The sequence below is a fragment of the Acanthamoeba castellanii genome (genome assembly GCF_000313135.1).
Source record: "Acanthamoeba castellanii str. Neff unplaced genomic scaffold scf7180000084603, whole genome shotgun sequence".
NCBI lineage: Eukaryota > Discosea > Longamoebia > Acanthamoebidae > Acanthamoeba > Acanthamoeba castellanii.
The window spans coordinates 662,397-673,409 of record NW_004457654.1 but is presented as its reverse complement, the minus strand read 5'-3'; the positions used below and the strand labels follow the sequence as shown (position 1 = coordinate 673,409).

Genomic DNA, 11,013 nt, shown 5'->3' with positions numbered 1-11,013 from the left:
GGCAATGATTTGAAGGAGGAGGTTCTTGTTTTCAATACCCAGAACGTGCAGCTTTCATGAGAGTAGCCTCAGAGGCTGGGCTGCGGATCCTCTTCGGACTTTTGTACGGGCGGAGGCTCGCTGGCGGCCACGCTCTCGGTCTCGCCTTGTTGGGGTGGCTCGACCGCTTGTTCGGGGCCGGCCGTCTCCATCTGCTCGCTCGTGGCAATGAGCGCCGTCTCATTGACGGTGGCGCGGGTCTCCTTGTCGGTTTCGTCCAGAACCGGAGCGGCGTGGTCTTTTCCTTCGCCTTCCACTTCCATCATCTCTGCCGGCGTGGAGCTCTCTGCGGTGGGCGCGGCAACGTCGGCTTCGCTGCCACCAGTGCTTATCAGGCTGTCGGCGGCTGTGTCGACGTCGGCTGCGGTCGCGGTCGTGACGTCGGCGGCGCTTGTAGCGACCACCGTGCTGGCCATGTCCAGAAGGACGCGCTGATGTGTCGCTATGGCCTTCTGGTCGTGCACGAGCGACCGCAGGTGCCCCTCGAGGGCGCACAGCAGGGCCCAGAGATCGGTCGGCTCGGTCGACGATGACGAAGAAGAAGCGGACGACTTGTCAGCGGATACGTGGGCCGGTGCGGGCAGCGCCGGAAGGAGTGCTTTCTGGCCATCCGCTGCGGCGGCGTCACCGCCTTCGTGGGCCTCCGTCGTCTTTCTGCGCTTCTCCGCGGCGTCCATCTCGTCGGTGAGGTCCTGGCCGACCAGTTCGGCCTCGTCATGCCGCTTTCGCTTGGCGCTGAAGGCGGAGACGGTGGTGGTTCCTTGCGAGTTCGCCCTCAGCTCCTCGTCGAGCGTCAAGAGCTTCTCTTTCAGCAGACAGTTCTCCAGCTGCAGGTTGATGCTCTCTTCCTCCCACTCGCGCTTCTCCTCGCGACTCTTTTTCTCCCTGTTCCTCGCTCTGCGCTCCTCTTCCTCGAGCTTGCGCTTGAGCAGCTCGAGCTGCTCCCTGTCCTTTCGATGCACTCGCTCCCACTCCAGCGCCTTCTTCGAATCCTGATGATGGTGCTGCCGGCCGCTGTCGAGGTCTTCTAGAGCTGACGCTACCGCTCTCGGTACGCCGTGTCTCGCAGCAGGAGGAGGGGTGATGGTGATGCTGGTAGTGGTTGAGGTGGTGGCTACGTCGTTCGATGCGGCTTCCATCGGCGACGCAGTCTCTTCCATTTCTCCATCCGCCGAAGCGTCTGCGCGGCATATCAGAGGGCCTCTGATCAGCATCACGCCCGAGATCTCTTCGCCTCAGGAGAAAGGGATTGAGGGGGATAACCTACCGAAGCTGTAGTCCATAGAGTCATTGCCATTGGACGACTTCCTGGGCGTCACCGTGCCATCGTTGTTCCCCCACACGAACCCCATACTGTCCAACCTATCAATAAAATGACGTGTGAGTGTATGCCGAGTACGTGGATGGGGCGGTTAGGAGCTTACTTGTTAATCTTCTCCTCCTCGAGACTGCCCTTACGCCTCGATGCTCGTTGCCTTTCGGCCCAGTACGCCAGCCCCTTGTTCTTGCCAAAGTAGCGCCTCTTGACGTCGCAATGGCCGTGTTTGTCCTTGAACTGAGCGCGGCACCACCATCAGCGAGCGACGAGAATGAGAAGCGTTTAGCATCAGACGCTCGCAGTCTTAAACCAACGACGACGTACCTGCTGTAGCAGGGCACACCAGTCGTCGAAGGACTTGGCCTCCTCGAGCTTTAGCCGACCTCTGCGCGTGACTGTGTCGTCTCGACTACGCTCCCTGCTCTCCTCACGAGGGACTGGAGCCTCGCCCGTGACGACACTGCGCTCTGCTTCTCCTCTGCCTCCGGCGGCGGGAGCGTCGCCCTCGGCTGGGTCTCGTTGCGCTGCGCTCTCGCTGCCCTCGTAGTGGCCACCTTCAAAGGCGCCTGGCGGCTCCGCAAGCAGATTCGACTGAGACTCGGCGAACTCGGCTTTGATTCGGTTGCTGGCGTGCAGGGCCTCGTACTCGCGAAGCTCGTCGCTTCCGCTGCCATTGGTCCCGGCCTCCCACACGAAGCCGATGTCGTCCAGCCGCTTCTTCTTGTCGAGCTCGAGCGTGCCCTTCCTCCAGGCCATCCTCTGCCTTTCGACCCAGTAGGCGAGTCCCTTCGTCTCGCCGGGATGCGTTCGCTTCACCTGGAGAGGAGCCGAAAGCGATATAGAAGCGACGACGAAGCAAGGGCATGAGGCTCTGTCAGGTCGACAGGAGCAGCGAAATGGTGAAAGGTGTAGACGTACGTGGCAATGGCCGTACGTGTGCTTGAACTCGACCAGCTGCTGGCAGCGATCGTCGAACGAGAGGTTGCGGCGGTTGAAGCGATTGTACTTACGCTTGCTCGCCGCGGACTTGTCCAGCATGGCCGCCATGCGGCCGTTGGCCCCAGCGCTGCCCGGCGCATGCAGGAGCGACGACGACGGTGAGGCGTTCCCTCCATCTGAAAAGTTGCGCTCGCGGAGAGTGCCGTTGACGTAGAAGAGAGTCTCCTTGTCGTAGTGTTCGCGTCTGCGGCTCGCACCGCTCTCCCTCGAGCTACGGCGGCGGCTGCGTTCACCTTCGCTGTACTCGTCGTCGCTCGCATCTTCGCTTTCCTCTTCCTCCTCCTCCTCTTCCTCTTCAGGGTCTTCGCTTTCGTTCATCTCGAAGTCAGAGTCGCTCTCATCTTGATCGTGCTTACGTCCCTTGCCCTCTGCCTTGCGTCGCTCGGCTCGCTTGAGTTTTTCCTCATTCGTGATTGCAGCGATCGAACGCGGAGGCCTGAATTCTTCCTCCCTGATTGAAGATCGAAAGCCTCTGTTAGTCAAGCAAACACACGCTCTAACGCCTCCTACAAGCCTTTACGTCATCGTCAACAAAGCGAACGAAATTTGCAACTTTCGTAGTGCGCAATCAAGATAGGGATCGTACTCATTCGGCGGTGTGGCACCTGCCAGGGTGCTTACGCTCTCGGTGGACGGTGCCAGGGCTTCCGGGACATATGTCTTCGAAGTCTCGCCATCTTCCTCTTCCTTCTCTCTTTGTTTATCTTCAATCTTGGTGCCGCTGGCCTGCTGCTGCTCGAAGCTGCGGAGATCTTTGAGCTGTACGAGGCTCTGTATGGTCTCGTCCTCATCGAGATCTTGCATTTGCGTGTAGGACGTCGATTCTCAGCTTGGTTCAATTTATACCAGAGATTGCGATCGGGGGTGGGGTAGTAAATCGCGAAGCGCTCGCCGTCCTCTGCCGTCTTCGTCTTCCTTCTCTCCTCAGTGCGATCGAGTAGCCTTCTTTCTTCCAAAGAAGGACCGCACCCCTTCCATTTCAAGCAACGGACACGCAGGCATCTTCCCTTCTTGGGCGCGGTGGCATTTTGATAATTTTTCTTTTTCACTCAAGCCCATTCTGAAACGCAATTCGTTTCGTTTGGAAGCAAAACAGTTTCGCTAAGCTTGGCTAGGTGGACTTTCGCACGACTTTCAAGAGTTTATTGCATTTTCGCCGTTCGTTCGCCAGGGCAGAAAGGTCGTAAGCAGGAGAATGTACGTTCGTCTGGCGCTGCTGGTCTTCCTCGGCCTGGCTGTCTATGCCTCCGCTCAGTTCCAAGATGTGCACTCCCTCAAGGGACCTTTCACCCTGCCCTTCTGGAGCATGCAAGGAAGTACCGGCCCAAATCTTTTCAATTTTTGCTTCAATGATTTCCAGAAATCGGACGTCTTGCCTGTCCTGCACACCCTGCATACGTGCCGGAGTAGTGAGCGCATTTCGTTACGAATGATTGGCGTATTTAATCGGCTTAATCTCTCGCCCATGATCCGTTCAGATGCGCAAGTGACGGAGAACTTTGTGCGGCTTGCCGAGGACCGTCAGAACAAGCGTGGCTCGCTCTGGAACGTTGTGGTACGGCATCTGCTCCGGCCTCTCCTGCACCGCCTGGCTCCATGTCGCCAACCCGTTCTCTCTTCTCTCTGTGTGCTGCTGCAGCCCAACATGTTCGCCAACTGGGAGGTCACCTTCTCCTTCCGCATTCACGGCGTACGTCGCTCCCTCCGCCGTGCGCGTGTGCCCATTGATGGCCGTCGTGTGGCCGGCGCTACGTAGTTGAACTCACTGCCCGACATTATTTTTATTTATTTATCTATTGTTATTGTTTGTTTTCTGCGCCATCAGGTGAGCACCTATGGTGCTGATGGTCTGGCCTTTTGGTACACGGAGAAGATCGACAAGGCCGGCTCTCTGTTCGGCAACGATGAGTACTTCAAGGGCATCGGCATCGTCGTCGACACGTACTCGCCACCACCAACTTCTTCTTTTTTCCTTCTTCTTTTCTTACCGTGACACGCCGCACGCCGCGCACGCCGCCAGGTACGACAATGACGGCGCTGGCGTGCACCCCTATGTCATGCTGTTGCAGAACGACGGCACCAAGAAGTTCAACCCCGAGCACGAGCACGGCGTTCACAAGGAGCACGACGAGGGCGAGCTGGAGCTGGGCGGATGCACCCTCCACGTGCGCAACCTCGAGACGCCCTCCACTCTCCGGATCACCTACTTCAACCACAGACTCACCGTACGGCTCGATCGCTCGCCAGCTCAGCTTACAAAACGAAACACTGATAGCAGCTGCCAACCCGCTCGCTCGCTCGCTAACTCAACGCGACTTCATCCAGGTCGAGGCGTCGTTGGAGGACGGCGCCTTCACGCGCTGCATCGACGTCAACAAGATCGACCTGCAGCCCGGTCACTACTTCGGGTTCACTGCGGCCACCGGTACTGCACTCTCCGCACCACCGCACACGCACCACCGCACACACCGCACATGGCACGTTTGGATGTTCTGACCATGTGCGCCAACAGGCCAGCTTGCCGACAACCATGACGTTCACCGTTTTGTTGTGCGCGGCCTGGATCCCCAGGGCAAGCCCCAGGATCTGCCCGTCGTACGTCCCTCCCCAGCCTTCACCTCAGCGTAGCCATTATTGACTGACTGACTGACTGACTGTCGGCCTTAAATCTCTTGTACAGTGCGGAGAGGGCAGCAACGTGGGCCGTGCGCTGAGCCAGGTGCAGCACGAGCTCGCCGAGTCGAAGAAGCAGCTCCAGACCCTCTTGGACAAGCTCTCCTCTGGCGCCCCTATTGAGGGCAGGCAGTCGGAGACCGGAGCCGTGTACGTCCCTCCACAGCCGTCGTTTGCCGGGATTGCTACAAACTTACAAAAATGCTTGGTATGCGTGAGTAGTGCTGACCCCCAGCTTCAGACCAACGTGGCGGACCTGCGAAGGACCGTTGAGGTATGAGATTGGTCCCACCTCAGTACTGCACTAGTCACGATGGAATCTTGATGGACAATTCTGACTTTCATATTTATTTCAATTTATTTTTATACAATTCTTTTAAAAACAGAGAAGCAACCAGGCGCTCGAGACCAGGCTGCACGACATTGAGCGTAAGGTCGTCTCGGCGTCGACCTACGCCAAGGAGGCCGGAGAGGCCGCTGGCTCGTCGCTGCTGTCGTGGATCACCAGCATCGTCCTCCTCGTCACTTGTGGTGCCGTCCTCTACTTCCAGTACAAGGCCCACCTGCACCGCAAGCAGAAGTTCTTCTGATCCCACTCCTTGATCAGCCCACATTGTAGATCTGTTCAACATTTTTAAGACAAAAGGTGGTTGATGCCTTCATCTTATCATGGCAACATTCCCTTCTCACACCATTCATACAGAAGAGGCAAAGCACTGCAAGCACAGTCAGAGATTGCAACGTGTGCAGAGCTCGATATCTTGGGCTAAGTGTATATCTCGGGTGTGCGTTTATCTCCGCGTAAATAAATATTGGTCGTAGTGCAACCTGGTGCGAAGCCGTGGTCCTAGCTTCTGGACGCGAGCAACCGGGCGCCCGCAACGATGGTGGTCAGCAACCAACTTGAGGTACATAACGTGACAGTTGAGGTAATCCTGAGCAGGCAACATATTCATTCATTCATTTCACACCTGCACCGTGATCCACGCCTGCCTTCTAGATTGGGGCACGATTCCATTTGAAATCGCAACTCACATTTCGACATCTTGAACGCGGATGCGAAAGTTGAAGGATTTGGCACTTCATTTGCCGTTGGCAGGCCTCGATCGCTCGTCATCTTCCTCTCCCACCTCATCGCCACGCCACCGCCCCCATTCGCCTCAAGCCTCTGGTTTATCTCAGTCAGGCGATGACTCGGCACCTCAAGTTACCTCTGCCTCTACAAATCCAGCATCTTCCTCGGTAATCCAAGATCGAAAGCGAAATTTTGGGCCTCTGCACCAGGCCTGCAAGCAGGGCGACCTTGTGGCCATCCATGGCCTCCTCTTGTCGGCCATCTCGCCCGCTTCAGCATCGCCCGAGGAGGTGGGCGAACCAGCTGGCGGCGACTTCGCCGGCTGGCTGCCCATCCATCTTCTACTCGCCTCGCGTGCACTCTCCCCCCTCGCCGCCCACCCTCCCGAGATCCCCCCTCCTTCCTCTCTTGTCCACTCTTCTCCAATCGCCCACCAAAGGTAAGTCCACTCTCTTCCATCTTCTCAGCGCCATCTCTTTCTACTTGCAAGTAGAAAATTGCTGAACGTAGTTGCATCCGTTGAATCAATCCACAAAACAAACAGGCTCGTTGGTGAACGCCAAGAACGGACAGGGCATGACGCCGCTTCATCTCGCCGTCAGCCGCGGCTGTGCACCCTACATCATTCGCCACCTCCTCATCCTCGGGGCCGACCCCACCATCACCGCCAAGTACGTCTTCTTCTTCATCTCGTCGCCACGTAGAACGCAACTTGTGCTGATCCGATGCATTCCTCAACATGTGCTCATCACCGTCACTATCACCACACAACAACAACATCATCAGAGGGAAGACGTGCGTGCAGCTGGCGCAGAACGAGGAGACGGTGAAGCTGCTGCTCAACAGCCGCGCGCCGTCGAACAGCGGACCCCTACTCACCAAGGCCTCGTCGCGCCTCAACATCCGGCGCTCGGCGGACCTGCCCAGCATCAGCACGACCGACTCATCCTTCTCTTCCCTCTCTAGCTCCAGCGAGGCGTCCTTTTCCTCTTCTTCTTCTTCTTCTTCTTCGTCGTCTTCGTCTTCATCTCTCGCCTCGCCTTCGCAGTCATCATCACCGTCATCACCGTCATCACCGTCATCGCTTTCTCCGCACAGTTTGCCGAAGCCGAAGCCGGCGTCGTCGCCATCGTCGCCCAAGGAGAGCCGACGAGACCGAGACGCCGCCGGTGATGACTCGCTCTCGCTCTCGCTGCCGCCGCCGCCGCCATCGACCACGGCATCGCTCTCGTCGTCGCCGCTCACCTCGCCGCGCGACACCCTCAGCAGCGGCGGCAGCGGCGTCCGGCGGAAGAGCTCGACCATCAAGAAGAAGAAGAAACAGTCCACCCTCACCAAGCATCGCAGCCGACCATCGTCGCCACCGACCGTCGCTGCCGCCGCTGACGTGGCTGTCGACAACAACAATAACGACGACGACCAGGGGCAGCGGGCCGCAGCTGCGGCCTTGGCGGCTACGAAGGAGGAGCAGCAGCAGCAGCAACGTTGGATGGCCGAGCAGCAGCGCGAGTGGGCTCGCATCGGGCGCGAGCGGGCGCAGCGAGTCGACGAGGAGCGTACTATCTACCTCCTCCTCTGCCTGCTCAGCGCGCTCGCGGCCGTGGTGGGCGGCCACCTGTGCGGCTACTACATGGGACGCCTCGACGCCGACAACCACCACTACGCCCTGCTGAGCGCCCAGCACCAGGCCAACATCGCCAACGCGACGACAGCTCTGTCGTCGCCGCCACCAGCGTCGTCTTCGTTCTTCTTCTCTTTCTTCTCTTGGTGGAGTTCGTCGTCTCCACCGCCGATGTCGCTGCCGCCGGAAGTGCTCCCTGGCGGCAGCGGAGGCGGCGAGGAAGCCGCGCGATCGGAGACCACCATCGTGCGCGTGTCGTCGTCGCTGGGCGGAGGACTCGTGGCCTTTGCCGGCCTCCTCAGCCTCTACCACTTTGCCCTGAAGATGCTTCGCTGACCTCAGATGTACTATTCTTTATTTATTTATATAATTTAGTTATCTGTTTATTGAGTTTAATTACTCGATGACGCAACATGTGTGTACAAACACGTTTATGTTTTTTGTTTATGTTTTTTGTTTATGTTTATGTTTATGTTTATGTTTATGTTTATGTTTATGTTTATGTTTATGTTTATGTTTAGCCACCAACTGGGAGGGGAAAGGGAAGGGGGAGGAATCATGAGCGTGTCTTGACGACGATCTGCGTGGAGCAGTATGGGCACGTCCCGAACAGGGTCCCGAAAGACTGGCGCGTCGATGGCAGCACCCGCAACCACTCCACCAGACACGCCTGCGCGAAGACATGCACAGCATAGCGTCAGAGCGCGTGTTGTGTTGGGGATGTTGTGTGTGTGTTGCGTCGTACCTCATGAAAGGCCTTGTTGCACGAGGCGAGCGAACAAAGCACGGTCGGGATGTCGCCCTTGAACCGAAGCGCGTAGCAGATTCCGCATCCGATGCTCGCCCTGTCCCCCGTCGCCGCCGCCTCCTTGCCCGGCAGCTCGCACCCCAACACGCGCCCCAAATTCACGTGCAACGCCTGGCCCTCGTCCCTGGTGGCACCACGACCATCAGAGAACGAAAAGCGAAATGCGAAAAGCGATAGCAGCGGGGAGAGGGGAGGGGGCTACCAGAGGTCGAGGTTAGCGTTGAGGTTCTCGCGGAGGGCCGCCACGCGTGTCTCGCTGCCCAGAAATCGGCACTGGGGCACCGACGCTGGCGCCGCAGCGTCGATCACCACCTGCAACGAACAGTGATTGCCTGCCCAACACGCAACACGCAACACACACACACACACACACAACACAACACACAACACACACAACACACAACACACAACACAACACACAACACACAACACAAAATGAAAACGATCAGGCACGATCGCACACAAAAGAACGAAGGAATGTGTGGAGTGGGTGATGATTGAGCCTCTACCGAGGGCAATGCGACGGATGGAGGTGGCGAGGGTGGGCCGCTCGGGCTCGAGCACCCACGTGTGGCGGTCGATGTCCTCCAGCACGGCCCACAAGGCCTGGTAGCCCCGCAGGGCCTCCTCGAACTGCCGCACCACGTCGGCCAGGGTCGACGGCTGGGCCGGGTCCCATCGGAGGGCCAGCGCCTGGGGCAGGTCCGTGGTGCACACGGGCGCCGTGCGCGGGTGGTCGGGCATCAGTTCGACCTCGAGCCTGTGCTCTCGCCCGGCCTCGTCCCTAACAGCGCAGTTCACCATCCATCCTCGTCAGCATGACGCCGACCGCCACCTTAAAGCAACAATTGGGGGGGGTAGGGGAGTGGTTACGTGGTGCGGAGGGAGAGGCGGGTGAGGGAGTCGTTGGCCGAGACCAGCTTGGACCACCCGACGGCGTCGATCTCGGCCACCACCCGGCTGTAGAACCCGCCCCCGCGCGGCGGCACTCCTCCGCTCCGCACTCCTCCAATTCCTCCACCGCCGCCTGTCGTCGTCTTACTCTGCTCCGCAGCAACTCACCACCAGCCACCACCAGCAGCAGCAGCAACCACCACCACATGACATGTAGGTCGTCAGCAATGACCATACTATGGCGACACACAGCTGATAGCTGGAGGAGGAGACGTGTACGAGCACGTCGGCCACTTCCACGAGGAAGCTGTGCGCGTCGTTGCTCTCTGCCAGCCTCTACGCAGTCAGCAGCACACGACACACACGGCACACCACGACACACGACGCACGACACGACGTGAGTGCCAACAAGCAAAGACCACACAACTTCCTTGAAACGCTGCAACGTACGTGGCGGAGAGCGGCGCGGTGGGGAGCCAGGCGTCTTCGCAGGGCCGGGGAACACCGTACGCGTGCGGCCGCATCCCCCATCCGCTCCGTGCCGCGCGGCCGCTCCACCGCCACGGCCCACTCCGTTCCCTATATTATTCACATACGGCACACGACACACGACACGACACACACGGCACACGCGAGGCCAGGTTTAACCGCTGCTGCTCGAGTGAACACCCCTCCGGGGGGGGGTGGCAAGGCTGTGCGTACGATGGTGCCCCCCTCGGAGGAGGAGAGGAAGCCCACAAGCCCGCTTGGCGATGGCGTGAGCAATGGTGGTTGGCGGTGGTGGCCTCTTGGAGCTGTGCCAGTGGTTGTTGCCGGTACGAGCCGCCGTCGCTTGGTCGCGTGGCCAGCCGGCTGCTCCATCTTCCTCTTGGTTTTTGTTTTTTGTTTTTTGTGGAATTCTTCGAGTGACACGCAATTTTGGTTTCGAGAAAATTTGAGCAATTTTGCAGTGCACCGCGGCTCGAACACGCCCTGTTCGCGTAGTGACACCTCCTCCCAGCCGTCCTCTGCATGTCGTACACGGTCGCTCGCTTCAAAAGCGTGGAGTGGAGATGATGAGTTCCTACTCGCGTTGAGGTTGTGAACGTTGAAGTCCAGAAAGACGCGCCGGCCCAGCTGGCAGGGGCCATGTAGGGGGACACCCGGGATCCACGTCGGGCGCGTGGCCCTTGTCATGGGCGTGCCGCACCATCTTGAAGAACCATGATGGTGGTGCGCGGCAGCAGCTCGAGGTAGCGAAGGCCTTGACCATCGCCGGATGTGCGCCTCGATTTGTTCCCACCACAGACATTCGAAGGCCCGCACCAGAGGCCTGTGCGCCTGCACCCTGATCGCGCCCTGTGCGTATCGATCGGGTCGTGTGTCATGAGTCTCGTGCGCCTCGTGCGCCGTTCGTCGTGTGCGCCTCGTGCGCCATTTGTCGTGTGTCGTGTGCATGCCACAAATAGCGGTGTTAAGGACGGCGGCTAGGTCAGGTGGTACATCTGAAGCTGGAGCACGCTCGGCGAGGCCAGCGACCAAACCCAATAAAGGAGATGTTGCAAGGTGCAAATTTGGATTTCCTTTGTGATTTCCAAGCCAGCAAT

At 58.8% G+C, this 11,013-nt stretch overlaps 5 protein-coding genes across 5 annotated transcripts; 2 read left to right on the top strand and 3 right to left on the bottom strand.

Annotated features, from left to right (window-relative positions):
• Window positions 1-68: 68 nt before the first annotated feature.
• ACA1_070430 (uncharacterized protein) lies at window positions 69-1,253 on the bottom strand (the record flags this gene model as incomplete). Its single annotated transcript, XM_004352911.1, has 1 exon — window positions 69-1,253. One exon carries the CDS (start codon window positions 1,251-1,253, stop codon window positions 69-71), a length of 1,185 nt encoding a protein of 394 aa, XP_004352963.1.
• Window positions 1,254-1,459: 206 nt separating this feature from the next.
• ACA1_070420 (helicase associated domain containing protein) lies at window positions 1,460-3,160 on the bottom strand (the record flags this gene model as incomplete). Its single annotated transcript, XM_004352910.1, has 4 exons — window positions 1,460-1,594; window positions 1,682-2,173; window positions 2,276-2,826; window positions 2,962-3,160. The coding sequence occupies 4 exons, from the start codon at window positions 3,158-3,160 to the stop codon at window positions 1,460-1,462; spliced, it is 1,377 nt and encodes a 458-aa protein (XP_004352962.1).
• A 391-nt stretch (window positions 3,161-3,551) lies between these two features.
• On the top strand, window positions 3,552-5,619 carry ACA1_070410 (uncharacterized protein; the record flags this gene model as incomplete). The annotated part of the gene is made up of 10 exons (XM_004352909.1): window positions 3,552-3,672; window positions 3,835-3,911; window positions 3,996-4,046; window positions 4,182-4,297; window positions 4,377-4,581; window positions 4,682-4,781; window positions 4,869-4,951; window positions 5,037-5,179; window positions 5,252-5,303; window positions 5,416-5,619. The coding sequence occupies 10 exons, from the start codon at window positions 3,552-3,554 to the stop codon at window positions 5,617-5,619; spliced, it is 1,152 nt and encodes a 383-aa protein (XP_004352961.1).
• A 725-nt stretch (window positions 5,620-6,344) lies between these two features.
• On the top strand, window positions 6,345-8,061 carry ACA1_070400 (ankyrin repeat-containing protein; the record flags this gene model as incomplete). The annotated part of the gene is made up of 3 exons (XM_004352908.1): window positions 6,345-6,543; window positions 6,649-6,775; window positions 6,891-8,061. The coding sequence occupies 3 exons, from the start codon at window positions 6,345-6,347 to the stop codon at window positions 8,059-8,061; spliced, it is 1,497 nt and encodes a 498-aa protein (XP_004352960.1).
• Window positions 8,062-8,281: 220 nt separating this feature from the next.
• Window positions 8,282-10,288, bottom strand: ACA1_070390 (Fanconi anemia, complementation group L family protein; the record flags this gene model as incomplete). Its single annotated transcript, XM_004352907.1, has 8 exons — window positions 8,282-8,395; window positions 8,471-8,657; window positions 8,736-8,865; window positions 9,043-9,317; window positions 9,407-9,576; window positions 9,707-9,763; window positions 9,878-10,006; window positions 10,247-10,288. 8 exons carry the CDS (start codon window positions 10,286-10,288, stop codon window positions 8,282-8,284), a joined length of 1,104 nt encoding a protein of 367 aa, XP_004352959.1.
• Between the last annotated feature and the right edge of the window lie 725 nt (window positions 10,289-11,013).